Genomic DNA, 21,607 nt, shown 5'->3' with positions numbered 1-21,607 from the left:
GCAAAGAAATAGCTACAAGGAAAAAAAATGCTACAAAAAAGTCACTTCAAGAAAGTGAAGCAAGAAAGTCATTCTTTGTTCAGCTTTACCTGATCTACTCCACTCTGAGTCAATGACTAAAATTCAATAAACAAACATCCTGAATTTAAAACCCAATTCACTGATGGAGTATTGTATCTTTGCACTCTTCTTTGCCTCAAATGGGAAAATATGCATCCTTAGCTTTTAAAGTTCTTGCCTTCCCTTCGCACCCTAGAGCCCACGCTACGCAATGAAAGGCCCCTGCAATAAGAAGCCCATTAACTGCAACCAGAGAACAGCCCCTGCTCTCCCCAAAGAGAGAAAAGTCTGCGCGGCAGTGAAGACCCAGCACAGCCATAAACAAACAAATAAATAAAAATTAAAAGTAAAGTTCATGCCTTCTTCTTTGTTCTACACTTAGGACATATCTTCCCACAATGTTTTTCTCACATATCCAAAACTTAGGTTCCAGATCAGCTTCTATCTGTGAGCCTTCTCTGGTTACACCCCTATCACACCTTTATTGGGAACTCTTAGCATTTGTGCGTTTAAGGTGTAAGGTTGCCAACCAGGTCTTGCTCTCAAATTGCTAAGTATTTTCCACAATAGATTATGAAGTCCCAGCAGGCAGAGACTATGACTCCTCATTCTCTATGAGGTTTCTAAGACTCTATGTATCAATATATTTGAATTAAGTGGAACATTGTAAACTAATCATAATTTGCACTGCTCAAAAACCCCATTTTTATCTCCATATCCCAGTCCTCAAATGGAACATTGTAAACTAATCATAATTTGCACTGCTCAAAAACCCCATTTTTATCTCCATATCCCAGTCCTCAAATTTCCCTATAAATAATAGCTAACATTTACTGATTACTATATACCATTCACTGTTACAGACACCACGTATTAACACTCCTCCCAACAACCCTATGACATAGATATTACTATTCTTGCTTTGCGGATAAGAAAACTGAGGTACAGAAAGGCCAAGTCACACAGTAAGTGGCAGAGTTGACATTCAAAGACAGACACTGAAGCCCATTTTCTTAACTTTTTAGCAACAGAAAAATAACCCTAATAAAGTCTTGTCCTACCTTCCCAGATTTACTGATATGCCAGGATTAAGTAACAAGTTTAAAAGCCAGAATTTAAAAGAAATTCTAGTCTATTAACATTTCATCACAAGTGGGGCATTTTCTGTCTCCTCTCCGCTGCAGAACTCCTTGTAGTTCTTACGGCCCATAGGTGGAGCTGCAGGGACAGGTATGTGCTCAGGCTTCATCTACGGGAGGGGCAGATGGGGTGGGGCCAGAACTCCATTCAAAGCCCCGCGGTAGGAGGGGCCTTGGGGAGGGGAGGGGATGGCGAGGGTTGTGCAGTGCGCAGGCGCAGGACCGGGCCCTCCCGCCCCGAGAGTGAGGGCTGCTGGGCCTGATGACGTGGCCTGGTGCCGTCCGCTCCGGTGAGCCTCCGGGAAAGCCGGCGCCCCCGGAACTGTCCGTGGCCTAGTCCCCACGCACGCGTGCTTGTGAGCCGGGAATAGCGGCGGCGGCGGCGGCCGTCTGGCCTGCGGGAACCTGACGGGGCCGTTGCCATGGGGGAGTGACGCGCCCGCGCCCGCTGTTCCGCGGAGCGGAGAGACATGAGGAGACCCCGCCGCGGGGGTAGCGGCGGCGGCGGCGGCGGCGGCGACGGCTCCTGATCCCCGGGATGGAGGAGAAATACGGCGGGGACGTGCTAGCCGGCCACGGCGGCGGCGGCGGCAGCGGCCTCGGGCCGGTGGATGTGCCCAGCGCTCGGTAAGGGACCGATCGGGTTCCCGCTTCCGGAGCCGCTCTCTCCCTGCGCCCGCCCGGCCGCTGCGCGGATCCTCCCCGGTGCACGCGGGGCCCGGCCGCCGACAGCCCGGAACGCCCGCCTCGGTGCAGTCCGCGCTCCCGCGGCAGCTCTCATTGGTTCCGCCGTTCCCCGCTGCGGGAAAAATGCTCTAGGACCCGGGAAGGTTCCGCCTGAGTTTCTGGTGTTCACAGCCGTCCGTTAAGCTTACAACTGCTGGCCAGTTCACGTGAGAGGTTTTTCTCACCTGTCAGAAGAATTTCTGTTGGGTGTTCCTCCCTCAAATAGTAGTTTGGTGATATTTAATCTTTCTGACCTTTTAAAGGAAGGGTCACCATCACCTCTTCAGGCGAGGAAATCAAAGTACAAACAGATGAACTTTGAGGTTCAGGTTATAACCCCGCACATTAAGAATCCAGCCCGCCCTCTAGTTTTTCTTTTCCTTTCTTCGCCTATTTTGTTTTATCCTTAAATAAGAAATGCGTGCGCATTGTCAAAAAGTTCAAACAGTACAGAAATTCATAGAGTGAAAAGGAAAAATTCCCCTTTCCCTCCCTCCCCGTAATGTTCCCACGAACGCCAGAAAGGTAAGTCAGTACAGTGACCACTTTCCAGCTTGTCTTTCTGGACCTGTGCTAATTTCTGAGGTAGTGTCGCAGGATGCACGAAATACGGCTCAACAGTTTGATTGAACCAGGTTTTCATCGCCTTTATATTTAATAAGGTTAATGAGGTTAGGTGTTTCTTGTTCTCGGATATCTCCTTTGAGACTGGAAGATTGTTTTGCTAAATTCTTTGGAACTGTATAAATAGCATTACCAGAATAACTATTTTTTTGTGAAATGCTGAGCAACTTAAATCAGCTGCATTTTTTTGCAGTACAAGTTTAATTTTCTCATCTATTTTGAACAGCTCGTTTTTGTAAAATAAAAATGTGGTTTAGTCGCTAAGTCGTGTCCAACTCTTTTGCAACCCCATGGACTGTAACCGGCTCCAGGCTCCTCTGTCCATGGGATTTCCCAGGCAAGAATACTGTAGTGGGTTGCCAGTTCCTTTTCCAAAAGGTCTTCCTGACCCAGGGATCAAACCTGGGTCTCCAGCATTGCAGGTGGATTCTTTACTGACTGAGCCACCAGAGAAGCTCAAAAAAAAAAAAAACAAAAAAACATCATATCAAATATTATTTACTGATATGTGACAGCTAAATGCAATAGGCAATTCTGGTGTAGATTTAATACTGGAGAAAATGTAGTAAAGGGTAGGACTGGGTCAGTTGATAAAAGTGGACTGTAGAAGATAGATTAGATAAAAGTATATCCATGTTAAATTTCCTATAGTTTATAACTGATTTCAGAAGAGAATGTCCATGGGTTTAGGAATACAAGTAATTACGGGTAGAGGAGCATAATATATGTAACTTACTCTTAAATAGTTGAGAAAAAAAATTTTGCACCTCCCAATGCAGGAAATGTGGGTTCAGTTTCTGGGTGGGGAAGATCCCCTGGAGAAGGATGGCAACCCACTCCAGTATTCTTGCTCCCAAGGACAGGAGGCCCGGGTCTGATCCCTAATCAGGGAACTAGATCCCCAGATGCCACAACTAAAAGACCCAACATGCTGTCAGGAAGATTGGAGATCACGAGTGCCATAACGGAGACCTGGAGCAGCCAAATACATAAAAATAAATATCCTTAAAAAAAATAGTTCATTACAGAATCAAATTCAAATCAGGACTGGTTGAATTTTGAATAGATTACAGGTTGAAAGAATTTTTCTTTATATAGACTGAAAATCAAAATCTGATTATAATCTGCAACAAAAGCTAATTGACAGATTCTTTGTGGATGTTTTTATGCCTGAATTCACAAATATGAATTGTTTTACATGTTTCTATGTTGGCTTCAATAAATCCTCTTGGCAGGAAAGAGCAGAGGGTGACAGCCAGCATTTGTTAAGCACTTCTGTGTTCCAGGGACTTTGCATGCAGCATTTCTCTTAAGCCTTCACAACAGCACTGCAGACTCATTAGCTGTGTCCTTGTCTCACAGATCAGGAAACTGGGACATAGAAAAATAATTTTTCTAAGGTCACACACCTAGTAACTGAACTGGGAGTCAGTTCCCTCAGACTTCATTTTTTTTTTTTTTTTAAGCTAGAAGCTTCCTTTTTATTTATTTTTGGCTGTGCTGGGTCCTCTTTGTTGTGCGGACTTTTCTCTAGTTGCAGAGAGCAGGGGCTGCTCGCTAGTTCAGTGTGAAGGCTTATTGTGGTGGCTTCTCTTGTGGAGCTCAGGCTGCAGGGGGCGCGCGGGCTTCAGTAGTGGTGACTCCCTGGCTCTAGAGCACAGACTCACTGCTGTTGTGGCACAACCACTGAGTGAGTTGCTCAATTAGTTGGTCCCCGGCATATGGGATCTTCCCAGACCAGGGTTCAAACCCGTGTCTCCTGCATTAATTGATAATTGCAATAATTGATAATTATTGAACTGATTGATGATTATTGTATGAACCCATGTCTCCTGCACAGACTGATAATTATTGAATCGATTTATAATTACTGCATTGATTGATAATTATTGAATGTCTCCTGCATTGCCGGCAGATTCTTTACCACTGAGCCACCAGTGAAGCCTCCAAACTTCATTTACACTGCCCTCTACATAGTAGACACTTAAATATTGAATAAATCAAAGTAGATTTACATACACTGATTCTGTCTTTTTAACTGCGAGCTGCTACAGTGGGCAAAGCCCAAAAGGCAGGTTTGAATCCAAACTCCGATTTCAGTAATTTCAGATTTGAAGAATGAGGTTTTTTCTAACCCTTCACAGAAAATACCAGTGATACCTTTGATGAGGCTAGTTAATGGCAGATAATGATTTACATTATCAGGAAGTCAGGAATGTGGATTGGATCCTGCTAAGTTGCCTGAAGGACCAGTGAGTGGCTCAGAAGCCACTGCCCCATTTAAGTGCCTCCCTTCCTCACTCCTGAAAATTTCCCTTTTGGTATGTTTCCCTTTGCAACGTGAACTAGGGATTGTGTGCTTATTATTAATAGTGTATGGTTACCTGGCCTTAGCTAATGTTTTGTTGTTAGCCCCACAGGAAGACTTCATTAGTTGACACTTTAAAAAGCAAAGTATCTACCTTTCAGCTAAATATTAAAATAGTTTTTCTAATTAATAATGACAACAAAAAAATCTTCAATATATATTACATGAAAAATTACATAAAAATATCAAAATATGTGTACAGTGGTAAATACATGAATGTATCTAAAATATATGTTTGTCCATACATGGATATGCAAAGGAAAAGGTTTGGAAGGATGTCCCCAGTTGGGCATCTGTGAGCAGAAAATTAGGAATGGTTTTATTTAAAATGTTGATAACAAGCAACTACTCAGGAATTACTTTCACAATCTGTTTTTTTGTTTTTGTTTTTTTTAATTAAAAAGGAAAAGCATCCCTGGTGGCTTAGTGATAAAAATCTGCCTGCCAGTGCAGGGGACACAGGTTCAATCCCTGATCCAGAAGGATCTCACATGCTCCAGAGCAGCTAAGCCCTTGAGCCACGGCTGTTGAGCCTGTGCTCCAGAGCTGGGGAACCACAAGTACTGACGCCCACTCACCCTAGAGCCCAAGCTCCAGGACAACAGAAACCACCGCAGTGAGAAGCCCACGCACCACAGCTAGAGGGGAGGAAGTATTATAGGGACTTCCCTGGTGGTCCAGTGGGTAAGAATCCACCTTGCAGTGCAGGGATGTGGGTTCAGTCCCTGGTCGGGGAACTAAGGTCCCACATGCCCGGGAGCAACTAAGACTGTGCAGCACAACTAAAGAGTCCATGCGCTGCAACGGAAGAGCCCTCATGCTGAAACAGGTGCATGCAGCCAAATAAATACTTTCCAAAAGAAATTCTGTGTTTAATGTTCCCTATGACTGAATCTTGCCATCAAAGTGCCAAATGTTTAAGTTTTGTTAGCAATTTAAAGAAAAATTATTTAGAAATGATTTTACATATTTCCTCATCTTAAAACAAGTCTATTAAGTGTAGTTTACCTTTTTCTTGATGACAAGACTTGATTTGTATCTGACTGTGACTGCATGGACTATAGCCCATCAGGCTCCTCTGTCCATGGAATTTTTCAGACAAGAACACTGGAGTGGGTTACCATTTCCTGCTCCAGGGGATCTTCCCAACCCAGGGACGGAACTCAAGTCTCTTGTGTCTCCTGCGTTCTTTGCCACCGTGCCACCTGGGAAGCCCAGTTGCAGCACAAACTCTCTAGTTGTGGCTCTTGGGCTTAGTTTAGTTGTTCCACGGGATGTGGGATCTTAGTTCCCCCACCAGGGATCAAACCCACATTTTTTGGTTGGGTTGTTTATTTTTTCTACTTAGTCTTTAATACCCACACACCTGAGACTTGGAAGACTACTTGTGTTTCCCTAGTTGCAATTAATTGCTTCCACATCTGTTCCTTTAGATCTCTGCTAATTAACCTGGGTCACATAAACACTTGTTTCTCACCTGTCTTTAGACCTTAAACTCCTTAAGGGAGGGCCTCTATTACAAGTTTCTTGGATAGCACCTAGAAATGCATTTAATTGTAAGTAACCAAACTAATGGCACCCCACTCCAGTACTCTTGCCTGGAAAATCTCATGGACGGCGGAGCCTGGTAGGCTGCAGTCCATGGGGTCGCTAAGAGTCGGGCACGACTGAGCGACTTCACTTTGACTTTTCACTTTCATGCATTGGAGAAGGAAATGGCAACCCACTCCAGTGTTCTTGCCTGGAGAATCCCAGGGACGGGGGAGCCTGGTGGGCTGCCGTCTATGGGGTCCCACAGAGTCGGACACGACTGAAGTGACTTAGCAGCAGTAGCAGCAGCAGCAACCAAACTAAGAGAGCTTTAAACAAAGACGGATATATTCTTCTCACATAAAAGATGCCAGAGGCTGCCAGTGTTGGTTCAGCCCCTCCGTAGTACCATCTAGGACAGATTCTTGGCCTTTGCTCTCTGCCATTCCAAGTATGGCTCTCATATTCAGGTTTATTATCAAATGGATGACTTTTTTTTTAAAGAATGTTAAGACTTTGATAACATTTTAAGATAAACTTTAGATAAAAGTCCTCCTTTGAAGTCAGAATGCAGAACTAGTTGCAAGTGCATCAGGCCCTTTTATCAGGAGGAGGGAAGGCTGTCGTACCTGAAACCAACCTGTCAGACTGGTCTCACTGGACTCCAGTGACACCTGGCACATAGTAAGTGAGCAGGAATATTTGAAAAATGGCTTCGCAGCTCCCTGAGGGCGGTACAAGGCTCTTGGCTGGCATCAGGAATTCACAGATGGCCGGGGTTTTTAATGTATGTCTGTGTGTTTTTCCTGGTCTCTTGTTTTATCCTCCCTGTCTTGTTGACACTGTCGTTCTTTGTGTCCTTGCTTCTGTCCTGCTGCCTTATTTTTGTTTGTTTTTTTGCCTTATTTTTACACCTTGTTAAGAGCTGAAGGAGTGAAGCGCTTGAGGCTTTGAGCTTTCCTCTCTCTTCCCTCATTCTGAATTCATGCCTCAGTGGATGACAGTTTAAATTGCCAGAAGCTTGACAGCCAGTTATGTACTGTATTACTGTGCTATCTGTATTGCTATGCTAGACATCGCTGCATCACACAAATGTTAACAGTAGAGTTAGCATTCTTTCATTTAGGAAACATTTGCTGAGCACATATTATGTAAGTCCCCTTGTTAAGAAGTGAATAAACAAAAAAAAAGTGAATAAACAGAAGAATAAACAGAACTGAATAAACAAAAGTAGTATTTTTATTGGCTAATTACAAATTGCTGCCATGATCATTAGCATTAATATAGTTAATTTACTTCAGTCTATCTGACTTTTTTCTCTTAAGTGAAGTTGCTCAGTCGTATCCGACTCTGCAACCAGGTAGATTGTAGCCCGCTGGGCTCCTCTGTCCATGGGATTCTCTAGGCAAGAATGGGTTGCCATTTCCTTCTCCAGGGGTTCTTCCCAACCCAGGGATCAAACCTGCATGTGTCCCACATTGCAGGCAGACTCTTAACCCTCTGAGCCACCAGTGAAGCCCTAGCTTAAATAGAGAACATCTGCATTAATCTTGGGTTTTAATATGCATTTTGTTTGTAATATTTAATGATTTTACCCTTTGCGAGGGCCACTGTGAATATATAATTGGAAATGGTTTAGAAGATGGGAATCCCCAAAGCCTTCTGGATGAACTTGGGTTTTCTGTGTGACCTAGGAAAAGAGCATACTTAAGAGTCAAGGGCTGGGCCCTCGCTAACTCTGTGGGCTTCAACTTCCCAATCTGTGACAGGAGAGGAATTGGACTAGAGAACCTCCAGGGTGTTTTTCAGCTCTTAAATGTTAGTGTTTTGTTCTTTCTAGAGCATATACATTACTTTCATACCTACATAATTGCTAGAAATGTGATGGATTTTTCATGTCATACTGCGTTTTCAACCAGTCTGCAAACAATCCAAAAACAAAATACACTCAGTTGTTTGTTGTTGTTATAGCCATAATTTTATTATTTTTTCCAATACTCCTTTTCTCATTGAGATACAAATTACATCTTTCAGCACAATCAAGCTATAGGCCATTTTTATCACCCCAGAAAATCTGCTTGATCTTTTAAACAGAAATTTCAATATTTATACTATTCTATAGGTAGATTAAGTAGGAACCTCTGTGGTTTAGGATTTGAGTTATGTCATTTTGCATATTGTTTTTATTAGCTTCTTGGTGATAATTATCACATTGTTAAAACTCCCAAACGGCACCATTAAAAGTTCCCGCAGATTATGTTCATGAAAAGAAAAACCATTTTGTTCTAAATCTGATTTTCTTTAATGTTATTTGGTCTAAAACAGAAAATGAGCTGTCAGACTGTGAAGATGGTAGAATTGTTGAGATTCATTCTTTCAAGGACTGAAATATATTTTCACAGTTGCATTAAAACTTCCAGAAGTATATATTTTGATGTCTTCTGAAGCAGATTACTGTTTGTTGATTTAGTGCCATGAGACTTAATGATTTACACTCAGTGATTTTGGGGACCATCCTATGTACATTGGTATCATTGCAAATCAAACTGTTTTAGCACTACTATTTGAATGACTAAGGTTTCCTTTAAACTTCTGTGTCTGCTTTTTTGTATTTTTCTCCCATGAGTAGAGACTTCTTCCTCTGCTGTGCTGCTTTGCACATCCCCTGTACCTCCTTTTTAATGTATTAACTCCTGTTAGACGTAAACTTTGCAGGTAGTCTCCTGGGTGACTTGTGAAGACGATCTGTTTATCTCATTCTTTTTCATTTCTAATTTGTGTGTGTTTTATAACATATAATATCAACATAGTAGTATATGTTTGTAATATCTAAATAAATAATGGGTTTCAGGTACTTTTTTTTTTTTAATACTAGAGGTAATACTAGATCAAAGAAGACTCGGTTCAGTTCAGTTTAGCTGCTAAGTTGTGTCCAACTCTTTGCAACCCCATAGACCGCAGCACGCCACGCATCCCTGTCCATCACCAACTCCCAGAGTTAACTCAAACTCAAGTCCATTGACTCGGTGATGCCATCCAACCATCTCATCCTCTGTCGTCCCCTTCTCCTCCCGCCTTCAATCTTTCCCAGCATCAGGGTCTTTTCACAGAGTCAGTTCTTCTACTAAGCTGGAAAACAGATAATTTCTTCACTGTTTTCTGATTGCTCTTTCGGGAGTTCCTTTTTCCTTTTTTTATGCAAGCACCAGGTTTTCATGGACGCAGTATTCTTTCTTGTCCGAGAATATATAGTTCTTTGATGTTCTCTACTATTCCCTATGCTCTCTGTATCTTTTAAATTTCTTTGTTATTTTAGTTTGGTCTGTTGTTATAGACTTATTGTAAATAATTATCCAGATTTGGCTTTTCATATTTGAGTGAGGCGTAAAAAACTAGTTAGAAGAGTTGTGTAGGGCTTGTCCCCTGATGGGCTTCCCAGAAAAGGGTTCTTCTGTTGGGAGATTGAAGTCTGACAGTTAGGATGTTAGAGCTAAATGAGGGAAGACAGGTGTCTTGAGGTAAAGAAGGGAAACTTCTTTTTAATCTCTGTGGTTTTAGTCCAACACCTCATGCTTTTTTTTTTCCATTTGCCTTTTGTCTAGACCTCTCCAGAGGCTAAACTTCACTTGTTCTGTCCTCATTGAGGGAAAATGGTTGCCTGGCTGTGCTGGGTGGGATTCTGGAAACCTAACTACTTGGCACATTTCTAATGTGTGTGTGTGTATGTGTGTTAGTCACTCAGTCATGTCCAACTCTTTGCAGCCCCATGGACTATAAACCCCCAGGCTCCTCTGTCCATGGGATTCTCCAGGCAAGAATACTGGAATGGGTTCCATTCCCTTCTCCACACCCTTTCTGAGGTGCTTCACATTCCTAAGCCTTTTCAAGACTGTAGGTCAGATCACTTGACTTCAACTATGACTACTGCAACCACTTAACGAAGCAGAGGAGAGGAGAACTTCAGGCATTTGTCATACTCTCCCTTCCTGTATTATGATCTCATTTCATGACAGAGTTTGGTTTCTGTTTTTATTCTCTTTGTTTGGAGTAATTCTTTAAAAAGTGCATTATAAAGTAGTCAAGGCGACTCAGGAAATCAAAAATGTTTATTTTTAGTTTGCCTTTTTTTTTAATAGACTGTACCTATCCATAATACATTCATGTACATGAAAGAATCTGACAGTATATATACCAGTGTTAGTAGTAGTTACACATGGGGGGTGAGTTGAGTGTTTGTTTGTTTCATCTTTTGTTTATATTTATGGTTTTCATAATGACCTCTATTGTATAATAAGAAAAAGATTTCAGAGTTCCTTGTGATTTCATTGATACCTGAAACTTGTTTCTGTTTTTATTTTTCAGATTAACGAAATATATTGTGTTACTGTGTTTCACTAAATTTCTGAAGGCTGTTGGACTTTTTGAATCATATGATCTCCTGAAAGTCGTTCACGTTGTTCAGTTCATTTTTATATTAAAACTTGGGTGAGTGTGTACAGTTCTTTTTTTCCTTAATGTTTTTTAATGTCTTTGAAAATTCTGTTAACTGAGGATCTTTAGGAAGTTTTATGTAAAATATTTTGTGCATTTTATTCCTCCTGAAAAGTATTTGAGTTATACATATATATATTTTAAAGATAGACTATCTAAGGTTAGAGATAACAGGCTGGATTTAAAAAAAAAAAAAAAGAAAGAATTGTCACACTCTATTAGCTTGCCAAAACATCAACTTGTACTTTAGTTTGTGTTAATGTGTGAAGGGATACCCCACAACCAAGGTAAGAGAAACCCCAGTAAGACAGTAGGCGCTGAGAGAGGGCAGCAGAGGGCAGACAGACTAAAACCACAGTCACAGACAGTTAGCCAATCTGATCACATGGACCACAGTCTTGTCTAACTCAATGAAACTAAACCGTGCCATGTAGGGCCACCCAAGACAGACGGGTCATGGTGGAGAGTTCTGACAAAATGTGCTGCACTGGAGAAGGGAATGGCAAGCCACCTCAGTATTCCTGTCTTGAGAACCCCATGAACAGTATGAAAAGGCAAAAAGATAGGACACTGAAAGATGAACTCCCCAGGTTGGTAAGTGCCCAATATGCTACTGGAGATCAGTGGAGAAATAACTCCAGAAAGAATAAAGGGACGGAACCAAAGCAAAAACACCCAGTTGTGGATGTGACTGGTGATAGAAGCAAGGTCCGATGCTGTAAAGAGCAATATTGCATAGGAACCTGGAATGTCAGCTCCATGAATCAAGGCAAATTGGAAGTGGTCAAACAAGGTGGCAAGAGTGAATGTCGACATTCTAGGAATCAGCGAACTAAAATGGACTGGAATGGGTGAATTTAACTCAGATGACCATTATACCTACTACTGTGGGCAGGAATCCCTTAAAGGAAATGGAGTAGCCATCATGGTCAACAAAGCAGTCCCAAATGCAGACTTGGATGCAATCTCAAAACGACAGAATGATCTCTGTTTGTTTCCAAGGCAAACCATTCAATATCACAGTAATCCAAGTCTATGCCCTGACCAGTAACGCTGAAGAAGCTGAAGTTAAATAGTTCTGTGAAGACCTACAAGACCGTCTAGAACTAACGCCCAAAAAAGATGTCGTTTTCACTGTAGGGGCCTGGAATGCAAAATTAGGAAGTCAAGGAACACCTGAAGTAACAGGCAAATTTGGCCTTGGAGTACAGAATGAAGCAGGGCAAAGACTAATAGAGTTTTGCCAAGAGAACACACTGGTCATACAAAGCACCCTCTTCCAACAACACAAGAGAAGACTCTACACATGGAAATCACTAGATGGCCAACAGGGAAATCAGATTGATTATATTCTTTGCAGCCAAAGATGGAGAAACTCTATACAGTCAGCAAAAAACAAGACCACGAGCTGACTGTGGCTCAGATCATGAATTCCTTATTGCCCAATTCAGACTTAAATTGAAGAAAGTAGGGAAAACCACTAGACTATTCAGGTATGACCTAAATCAAATCCTTTATGAAAAGTGGAAGTGACAAATAGATTTAAGGGACTAGATCTGATAGAGTGCAAATAGATTTAAGAGACTAGATCTGATAGAGTGCCTGAAGAACTATGGACCAAGATTCGTGACATTGTACAGGAGACAGGGAACAAGACCATCCCCAAGAAAAAGAAATGCAAAAAAGCAAAATGGCTGTCTGAGGAGGCCTTACAAATAGCTATGAAAAGAAGAGAAGCGAAAGGCAAAGGAGAAAAGGAAAGAGATACCCATTTGAATGCAGAGTTCCAAAGAATAGCAAGAAGAGATAAGAAAGCCTTCTTCAGTGATCAGTGCAAAGAAATAGAGGAAAATAATAGAATGGGAAAGAATAGAAATCTCTTCAAGAAAATTAGAGATACCAAGGGAACATTTCATGCAGAGATGGGCTCGATAAAGGACAGAAATGGTATGGACCTAACAGAAACAGAAGATATTAAGAAGAGGTGGCAAGAATACACAGAAGAACTGTACAAAAAAGATCTTCACAACCCAGATCTTCACACGATGGTGTGATCACTGACCTAGAGCCAGACATCCTGGAATGTGAAGTCAAGTGAGCCTTAGGAAGCATCAATACAAACAAAGCTAGTGGAGGTGATGGAATTTCAGTTGAGCTATTTCAAATCCTAAAAGATGATGCTGTGAAAATTCTGCACTCAATGTGCCAGAAAATTTGGAAAACTTAGCAGTGGCCACAGGACTAGAAAAGGTCAGTTTTCATTCCAATCCCAAAGAAAGGCAATGCCAAATAATGCTCAAACTACTGCATAATTCCACTCATCTCAACGCTAGCAAAGTAATGCTCAAGGTTCTCCAAGCCAGGCTTCAGCAATATGTGAACCATGAACTTCCAGATGTTCAAGCTGGATTTAGAAAAGGCTGAGGAACCAGAGATCAAATTGCCGACATCTGCTGGATCATCAAAAAAGCAAGAAAGTTCCAGAAAAACATCTATTTCTGCTCTATTGACTATGCCAAAGCCTTTGACTGTGTGGATCACAACAAACTGTGGAAAATTCTGAAAGAGATGGGAATACCAGACCACCTGACCTGCCTCTTGAGAAATCTGTATGCAGGTCAGGAAGCAACTGTCCAGTTAGAACTGGACATGGAACAACAGCCTGGTTCCAAATAGGAAAAGGAGTACAGCAAGGCTGTATTTTGTCACCCTGCTTATTTAACTTATATGCACAGTACATCATTAGAAACGCTGGGCTGGATGAAGCACAAGCTGGAATCAAGATTGCCGGGAGAAATATCAATCACCTCAGATATGCAGATGACACCACCCATATGGCAGAAAATGAAGAAGAACTAAAGAGCCTCTTGATGAAAGTGAAAGAGGAGAATAAAAAAGTTGGCTTAAAGCTCAACATTCAGAAAACTAAAATCATGGCATCCAGTCCCATCACTTTATGGCAAATAGATGGGGAAACAGTGACTGACTTTATTTTTTTGGGCTCCAAAATCACTGCAGATGGTGACTGCAGTAATGAAATTAAAAGACACGAGAGTTGGACTGTGAAGAAAGCTGAGCACTGAAGAATTGATGCTTCTGAACTGTGGTGTTGGAGAAGATTCTTGAGTCCCTTGGACTGCAAGGAGATCCAACCAGTCCATTCTGAAGGAGATCAGCCCTGGGATTCCTTTGGAAGGAATGATGCTAAGGCTGAAACTCGAGTACTTTGGCCACCTCATGCGAAGAGTTGACTCATTGGAAAAGACTGATGCTGGAGGGATTGGGGGTAGGAGGAGAAGAGGACGACAGAGGATGAGATGGCTGGATGGCATCACTGACTCGATGGACGTAAGTCTGAGTGAACTCCAGGAGTTGGTGGTGGACAGGGAGGCCTGGTGTGCTGCGATTCATGGGATCGCAAAGAGTTGGACATGACTGAACGACTGAACTGAACTGAACTCCTTGGAAGGGAAGTTATGACCAACCTAGATAGCATATTGAAAAGCAGAGACATTGCCAACAAAGGTCCATCTAGTCAAATCTATGGCTTTTCCAGTAGTCATGTATAGACGTGAGAGTTGGACTGTAAAGAAAGCTGAGTGCCAAAGAATTGATGGTTTTGAACTATGGTGTTGAAGAAGACTCTTGAGAATCCCTTGGACTGCAAGGAGACCCAACTGGTCCATCTTAAAGGAGATCAGTCCTGGGTGTTCACTAGAAGAACTGATGTTGAAGCTGAAACTCTAATACTTTGGCCACCTGATGGGAAGAGCTGACTCATTTGAAAAAACCTTGATGCTGGGAAAGATTGAGGGCAGGAGGAGAAGTGGATGACAGAGGATGAGATTGTTGGATGGCATCACCAACTCAATGGACATGAGTTTGGGTTAACTCCGAGAGTTGGTGATGGACAGGGAGGCCTGGCGTGCTGCAGTCTATGGGGTCACAAAGAGTCGGACACGACTGAGCAACTGAACTAGACTGAATGCAGTTTTTGCAAATTTAATGTCTGGCTTAATAGAACACAGCTGGATTCCCACATCTGAGTCAGCATTCAGTCGGTTACGGTCAGCATTCAACTGCTTACGGTTGCAGTATCCCACATGAACTAGCCTCTGAAAAGCTCTCCTGTACAGCCCTGAGAGAATAAGAGTAAAAAGAGTAAATAATATCTAAATACTTCTTTAAAAATAGTGTGACCTCACAGCTTCCTAAAAGGGCCTCAGGGGCCCTAGGGATTCCCAGACCATCCTACTGGGGTAGTCTAACCTTCCAGCTGGCATGGAATGTCACCTGAGCCTTGTCTGGGCACAGATGGTCCTCATTTTCCAAGTTGAACCACACTGGTCTGTGTTCACTATATGTCCCTTCGTAATATAGGGTAGGCTTGAAAAGAAAGTGAAGGTATTAGTCGCTCAGTCATGTCTGACTCTGCAACCTCATGGACTGTAGCCCGCCAGGCTCTTCCGTCCATGGGATTTTCCAGGCAAGAATACTGCAGTGGGTTGCCATTTCCTTCTCCAGAGGATCTTCCTGACCCAGCAGTCTAACCTGGGTCTCCTGTGTTGCAGGCAGACTCCTTACTATCTGAGCCACCAGGGAAGGGCCCGCTTACAGTATACCTTTTACATTATTCTGCAGGTAGTAAGAAATTGTAAAAGTGCGCAGGACCTTGTGAGTGATGGTGACCAACCTCTGTATTAACACGAGTTGTTACACTCCTGGCAGTATAATTTTAGTAATAATGAAAAGTGGTTCTTGACTAGGAAATTTTAAGCACCAGTTATATGTATTTTTAATAACTATTTTGGGTATGTGAAAGGTAGGGTATATAATTAGTACTTTCTTCAGTTCTATTTCAAGATTTGTTATTACTAAATTTTTGAGAAGGTAGGAATTATTTTCTTTGGTATTTCAGAGTATAAAAAAATATCAAGGTTTCTTTTGTGGCTTGTAAACTGGGTTTTAAAGGCCATTAGAAAAGAAAGAAGAGTTCCCAAGACATCATGGCGGAAGCCTTATTAAAATAAGTGGTGTTCTCTAGTATAATTTCTTTAGAGGCTAACATATCCTTCAAGTTCTAGTATATTTAAGTGTCTTTACTTTAAACCATACCTTGTATATAAGATTAATATTAATTTGTTAATATTTCAATATTCACAGGACTGCATTTTTTATGGTTTTGTTTCAAAAGCCTTTTTCTTCTGGGAAAAGTATTACCAAACGCCAGGTAAGTCTTTTGCAGAATCCTTTTGTCCTAGAAGTAGACCAGGAGGCAGTGTTCTTTCCTTGATCAGGGTTACTTATTGAATGATTTTAGGTGCACAGCAGAACATTTCTAGAGTTAACTTGCTCTTGACTTAGCTTTTCAGAACTGAGGCTTTAAGAGTAAACTATAAAGTGCTAAGATAATGAAGTATTTAAAAATGTAGTATAGAGTAGAAAATGTCTCAAGCATCCATATAATTATTTTCTTTAATACACAATCCATATTTTGAAAAGATTTACAAATCAGGCATGTAGACATGCCCACAAGACTAGGATAGATGTCACTGGGGAACAGATGAAGCATAAGGGTTAAGAACAAGGCATTTGGAGTCAGTCAGATTCTTGGCTGTTATAGTTACTAACTCTGACTTAAATTAAGTTACTTAATTTCTTTACCTTCAGTTTCTCACCTGAAAATGCAGATGGTAATGCTTTCCTAATGAAGCTATGAGGAATAAATGGATTAAAATATGTAAAGTTCTTTAAATAGTGCTGGACATGTTGTGAGTGCTAAGTCGCTTCAGACTCTCTGCAGTCCAGTGGACTGTAGCCTGCCAGGCTCCTCTGTCCATGGGGATTCTCCAGGGAAGAATACTGGAGTGGGTTGCCATGCCCTCCTCCAGGGCATCTTCCAAACTCAGGGATCAAGCCTGCATTTCTTACATCTCCTACATTGGCAGGCGGGTTCTTTACCACTAGTGCCACCTGGGGAAACCCAAGCAGTGAGTGTGCAGTGCATACTAGCCGTCTCCCTTGTCATCACTATTATTTTCTTTAAGCATCTGAGGTTCAGGATGCATACCCAGAAATGTCCTACATTCTGCATAATCATCTCACATTACCACCTCTTTGGACAGCACTTATACCCTACTACATGTTTGCTTTATGCCACAACTTAGAAACCTGTGCTGTGATTTTTTATTAGAAAGAAATTTAAGTACCTCTGTTTTAGAGGACCAAGAACATTTTTTAAAACAGGATTAATTTTTAAACCCCATCTTAACTCCCCACCCCCCCGCCCTGCCCTGCCCTCTTTTCAAATAATTGGAGAATTGACTATTCCTGCTGGAGAAGAATTTGAAGACTAAAACATTTTATGTTCCTGGCAAACTGGTGAGAACTAATGTAAAAAATGGAGAAAATTGTACTATATAGAAAAAGATTTCAGGATCTAGCACCAGAGAAGAATATAGAAAATGCAAAACAGAGTAATATCTTGCAAATCTAGATTTAGTCAAGACATCTTAATAATTTCTGCTTCATTTCAAAATATGTAATTATTTGGCCTTTAAAATATTTGTGTTACCATTATCTTCCCCTATGTGTTTTGTTTAAGATGTTGAGATATCTGGCGAAACATGACTGAAATTTCTAATTTTTTGTTTCCATTTGTAGTGGATCAAAATATTTAAACACGCGATGGCTGGGTGTGTCATTTCACTCTTGTGGTTCTTTGGCCTCACGCTTTGTGGACCACTAAGGTAAATAGAAATGCGTGTTTTGAGTGTTTTTGTTTCTTCATTTTGAATATTAGTTTTTTGCCATTATGTTTTATGTCAAATTTTTTTGTCAGTTATATACAAATGCTTCTTTCACTTCGATAGCATTGGGTACAACTAAGTGAGTATACATGTATATTGAGGACCTGTTTAGTCTGTGGACCATTCTTTGTTGAATAGCATTAATCTATTGTTCATGATCTGTCATAGACATTTTACTAGAGTCCACCAAACAGTTTCAGAAAAATTTTAGCATAAATGGCTTTTTTGTTATTCATTGATTATATCCATTTTAGCAGCTGATTTTAGAGATGAAAAGTCTAAAATGGTAAATAAAATCAGCCGATAACGAGGAGAGCAGAATCTTTTAAAAATGCTCTCCCCCCAACTCTGAAAGTCCTGTAGTACCACAGAAGATGTGTGAAAGGCATGGTCATAAACAAACGCCTTGGAAATAGTGTGCCGGTCGTCAGATTTAAGATGCGTTAACTCGTGTTTCATATTCCCCAAGTCTATATAGATTCTTTTATGTAAATTGGTCAGTTCAGGGGGCAAAATGCTTTAGGGCCACCTAATTTAATAAGAATTTGATAGGTGCAACTGTGTCTAAGTCTTAATGTTTCTCTCTCTCAAAATTATAAGAAAAAAGTACCCTGCCATTGATGAGGGAGGAACATGGGGACAAGAAGCAAGTAAGCCAAAGGGTATTCTAAAGAAATTCTCTCAGGGTGATGGAGTGGACAGAGTAGAAAGTGATCAGTGAGACCTGCTTTGTGAAAAGGCTTTTCTCCTCTCCCAGCGAATAAAGGAGCTCTGGGTTGTCTCCCTTTAGCTTGTTTACCCTGTACTTTTCGAAAGAGGAATATATAGAACTCCACTGTCACATCGCTGTCCACGACAGCAGTAGGATCCTGGAGTGGTGGGAAAGCTGGCTGGAATTTCTTAGCTTGGGGAAAGCCTTTTCAGTTTATGTTTAAATATGACTGACTGATAATTTCTTACCCCTAAAGTGAGCCTGTGGTCTGTTTGTTACTAAATCACCATCACTGAGTGTCAGGGAAGGAAGGGGGAAAGTTGTTAATTGTTAATTCTTATTTGGCTCCTCATTTAGTCATCTGTTTCTGCCCTTACAGCCCTCAGTACCACCAGCTCCTCTGCCAGCGCTGCCCCTCTCATTCTTTTACTAAAATTGTCATTCAGTTTCTTGATCATAGACTTCTTTGGTGTTTCATAGCCTGTCTTATTTCAAGTTACTGTCATTCTGCTGATGTATTTATTTTTTTAATTGTGATTTCCCAAATGTTAACAGAACTGAAATAATCACTGCCATGTTTTCATTACAGATTTTTGAGTACAGAGGAAAAATGAAAATTGTCTTAATGAGAAGCTCAAGATCTGTAGATCCTATAAGCTCCCTTCAGCTGGCAATAATTTTTTAATATTTCATACATATAAAACAATAAATCTAAATAAATATGAACATTCATGTGTTCCCCCAAATAAAACCTTACCAGTTCTTCTGGTGCCTTATGAATCCCCCTCCTGATTAAATCCCTGTCTCTGGCTACCATCGGATGTAACCAGTATTTCTTTTTTGCAGATTTTTTACTTGATATGAATAGAATTACATTGCGTGTACTTTTGTGCAGCCTACTTTTTACATTCAGTGTTATGTTTGAGATTTGCTCATTTTGATGCATGTAGTGTGTGTGTATATATATACATATGTGTATATAGTTCTTTGAGTTTTATGTTAGTTTTTTGAAATCTAATTCATATACCATAAAATTCACTCTTTTTGTCTCAGTCCATTTGGGCTGCTGTAACAAAAATACCATGGGCTGGGTGACTTAAAAAAAGGCACATTTGTTTCTTATGATTCTGGAGGCCAGGAAGGCCAGGATCAAGGTACAGGTGACTGGATATGTGATGAGAGACCTCTTCCTGGTTCATAGAAAGCTGTCTTGTTTCTTCACTGTAACCTGACATAGCAGAAGGGGCAAGGGCGCTCCCTTTGGTCTCTTTTTATAAAGCCTTTAATCTCATTTATGAGGGTTTCACCCTCATAACCTTACGCACCTCTCAAAGGTGTTCCTTACCTCCTAATACCATCATGTTGGGGATTGAGTTTAACCTTGGGGAAGGGAGGGGGACACAAACATTCAGTCTGCAGCACTTCTAAAGTATACAATTCTGTATTTCTTAGAATTTGTGTATATTCATGGAATTTCCTTCATTTTTACCACTGTGTAATAGTCCTTTGAATGGATACATTCTATATTATATTACCCATTCTCTTATCAGTGAGTAGTAAGGTTGTTTCCAGCTTAGGGATATTGCAAACAGTGCTGGTATCTTATAAGTGTTTCCTGGTACATGTATATAAGAAATATGTATGATATAATCCTACAAGTAGTATTGTTAGATATTTGTAGTTACAACCTTCTAAGATACATAATGCCAGAATGTTTTCCAAGGCAGCTGTACATGTTTATTTTTTCCATAATGGTTTATGAAATCAAGGGGAAAGATATTTTTTCTTCTCTCTTAATCCGGTTGAATTCCTGCTTCCTGATACAGATCAGACATACCTCATGAATTACGGTGCTTTATTTTGTAGGACCTTGCTGCTATTCGAGCACAGTGATATTGTTGTCATCTCACTGCTCAGTGTTTTGTTCACTAGTTCTGGAGGAGGACCAGCAAAGGTAGAATTTTCCGTTATTTGAAAATTGAAAGTATACAAGTAAAATATTATCCAAGGCAATAAAATAGTATATCCTTTCCCATTTAAAAGAATGCAGAGGCTTTTTGCTAATTATAAATTTTTCTCACAAGTCTTCTATTTTTTACTGTTTATTTTGAAATCATTATAAATTCCTGCATGTGTGTGTGTGTACTCAGTCATGTCTGACTCCTCGAAACCCCATGGGCTGCAGCCTGCCAGGCTGCTCTGTCCATGGAATTTTCCAGGCGAGAATACTGGAGTGGGTTGCCACTTCCTCCTCCAAGGGATCTTCCTGACCCAGGGATTGAACCCACATCTCCTGTGTCTCCTGCACTGCATATTCTTTACCACTGAGCCACCTGGGACCCTAGGAAGCTGCAAATACAGTACAGAGAGGTCCCTGTGGCTTTACTCAGTGTCAGCAGTAGCTTCTTACCAGCTCAAGTACACTGTCAAAACCAGGAAACCGACATCGGTACAACCCATAGACAGTATTCAGATTTCACCAGTTTTACATACACGCGTGTGTGTGTGTGTGTGTGTGTGTGTGTGTGTATTTAGATTTGTTTAACCATCACCATAGTCAAAGATACAGAACTGATCGATCACTGCAAACATCTCCTTCATGCTTTACCCGAGCCCTCCCCTATTTCATTCTTAACTCCTGTACATCAGTTTTGGAAAAGATGTCCCTAAAAACTTGTTATATTTAAAGTTTGATGAACATTTGCCAAGTAAGCAACCCTATTCATCTTATATAATTTAAGTATTAATCTATTTTTAGTAAATTTATCAATATGCAATTAAAAGTTCTTGCAGCTACAATACTTTGACTTACCAAATTAAATGCTTCCTGTGTTACACAGGAAAGGAGAAATAAAGGCAAATAAGCTATAATAGTCTCTTTTCTGAAAGGGACTTTCAGGCTCAGTAGTAAATAAAATAAAGTGACCAAAGCAATGTGCCAAATAGAGCGAAGTGAGTCTGCCCAGCTTGTACATTTCAGATTGGATCTATGGGTGTTAAAGTATATGCTACTATTTAATCTTTTTCCTTCACTCACAGAGTATTCCAAAATAAATGTTTAAGTGTACTCACAGCATACTCCAAAATCAATGTCAGAAAATCACAAAAGAGAAAACCCGAACTTGTGACTTCATAATGATTACAAACA

At 40.8% G+C, this 21,607-nt stretch overlaps 1 protein-coding gene across 1 annotated transcript in view; it reads left to right on the top strand.

Moving 5' to 3' along the window:
- The first annotated feature begins 1,437 nt into the window (after positions 1 to 1,437).
- SLC30A5 (solute carrier family 30 member 5) overlaps positions 1,438 to 21,607 on the top strand; it is a 32,066-nt gene continuing 11,896 nt past the window's right edge. Inside the window, exons 1-5 of the mRNA XM_070774577.1 lie at positions 1,438 to 1,826; positions 10,810 to 10,932; positions 16,102 to 16,168; positions 17,602 to 17,687; positions 20,326 to 20,413. Coding sequence (XP_070630678.1) covers positions 1,738 to 1,826; positions 10,810 to 10,932; positions 16,102 to 16,168; positions 17,602 to 17,687; positions 20,326 to 20,413 — 453 coding nt within the window. The 5' untranslated portion in view covers positions 1,438 to 1,737. The remainder of the gene's footprint in view (positions 1,827 to 10,809; positions 10,933 to 16,101; positions 16,169 to 17,601; positions 17,688 to 20,325; positions 20,414 to 21,607) is intronic.

The sequence above is a fragment of the Bos indicus genome, chromosome 20, assembly GCF_029378745.1.
Source record: "Bos indicus isolate NIAB-ARS_2022 breed Sahiwal x Tharparkar chromosome 20, NIAB-ARS_B.indTharparkar_mat_pri_1.0, whole genome shotgun sequence".
Classification (NCBI taxonomy): domain Eukaryota; kingdom Metazoa; phylum Chordata; class Mammalia; order Artiodactyla; family Bovidae; genus Bos; species Bos indicus.
This window is presented reverse-complemented; position numbering and strand designations above follow the sequence as displayed.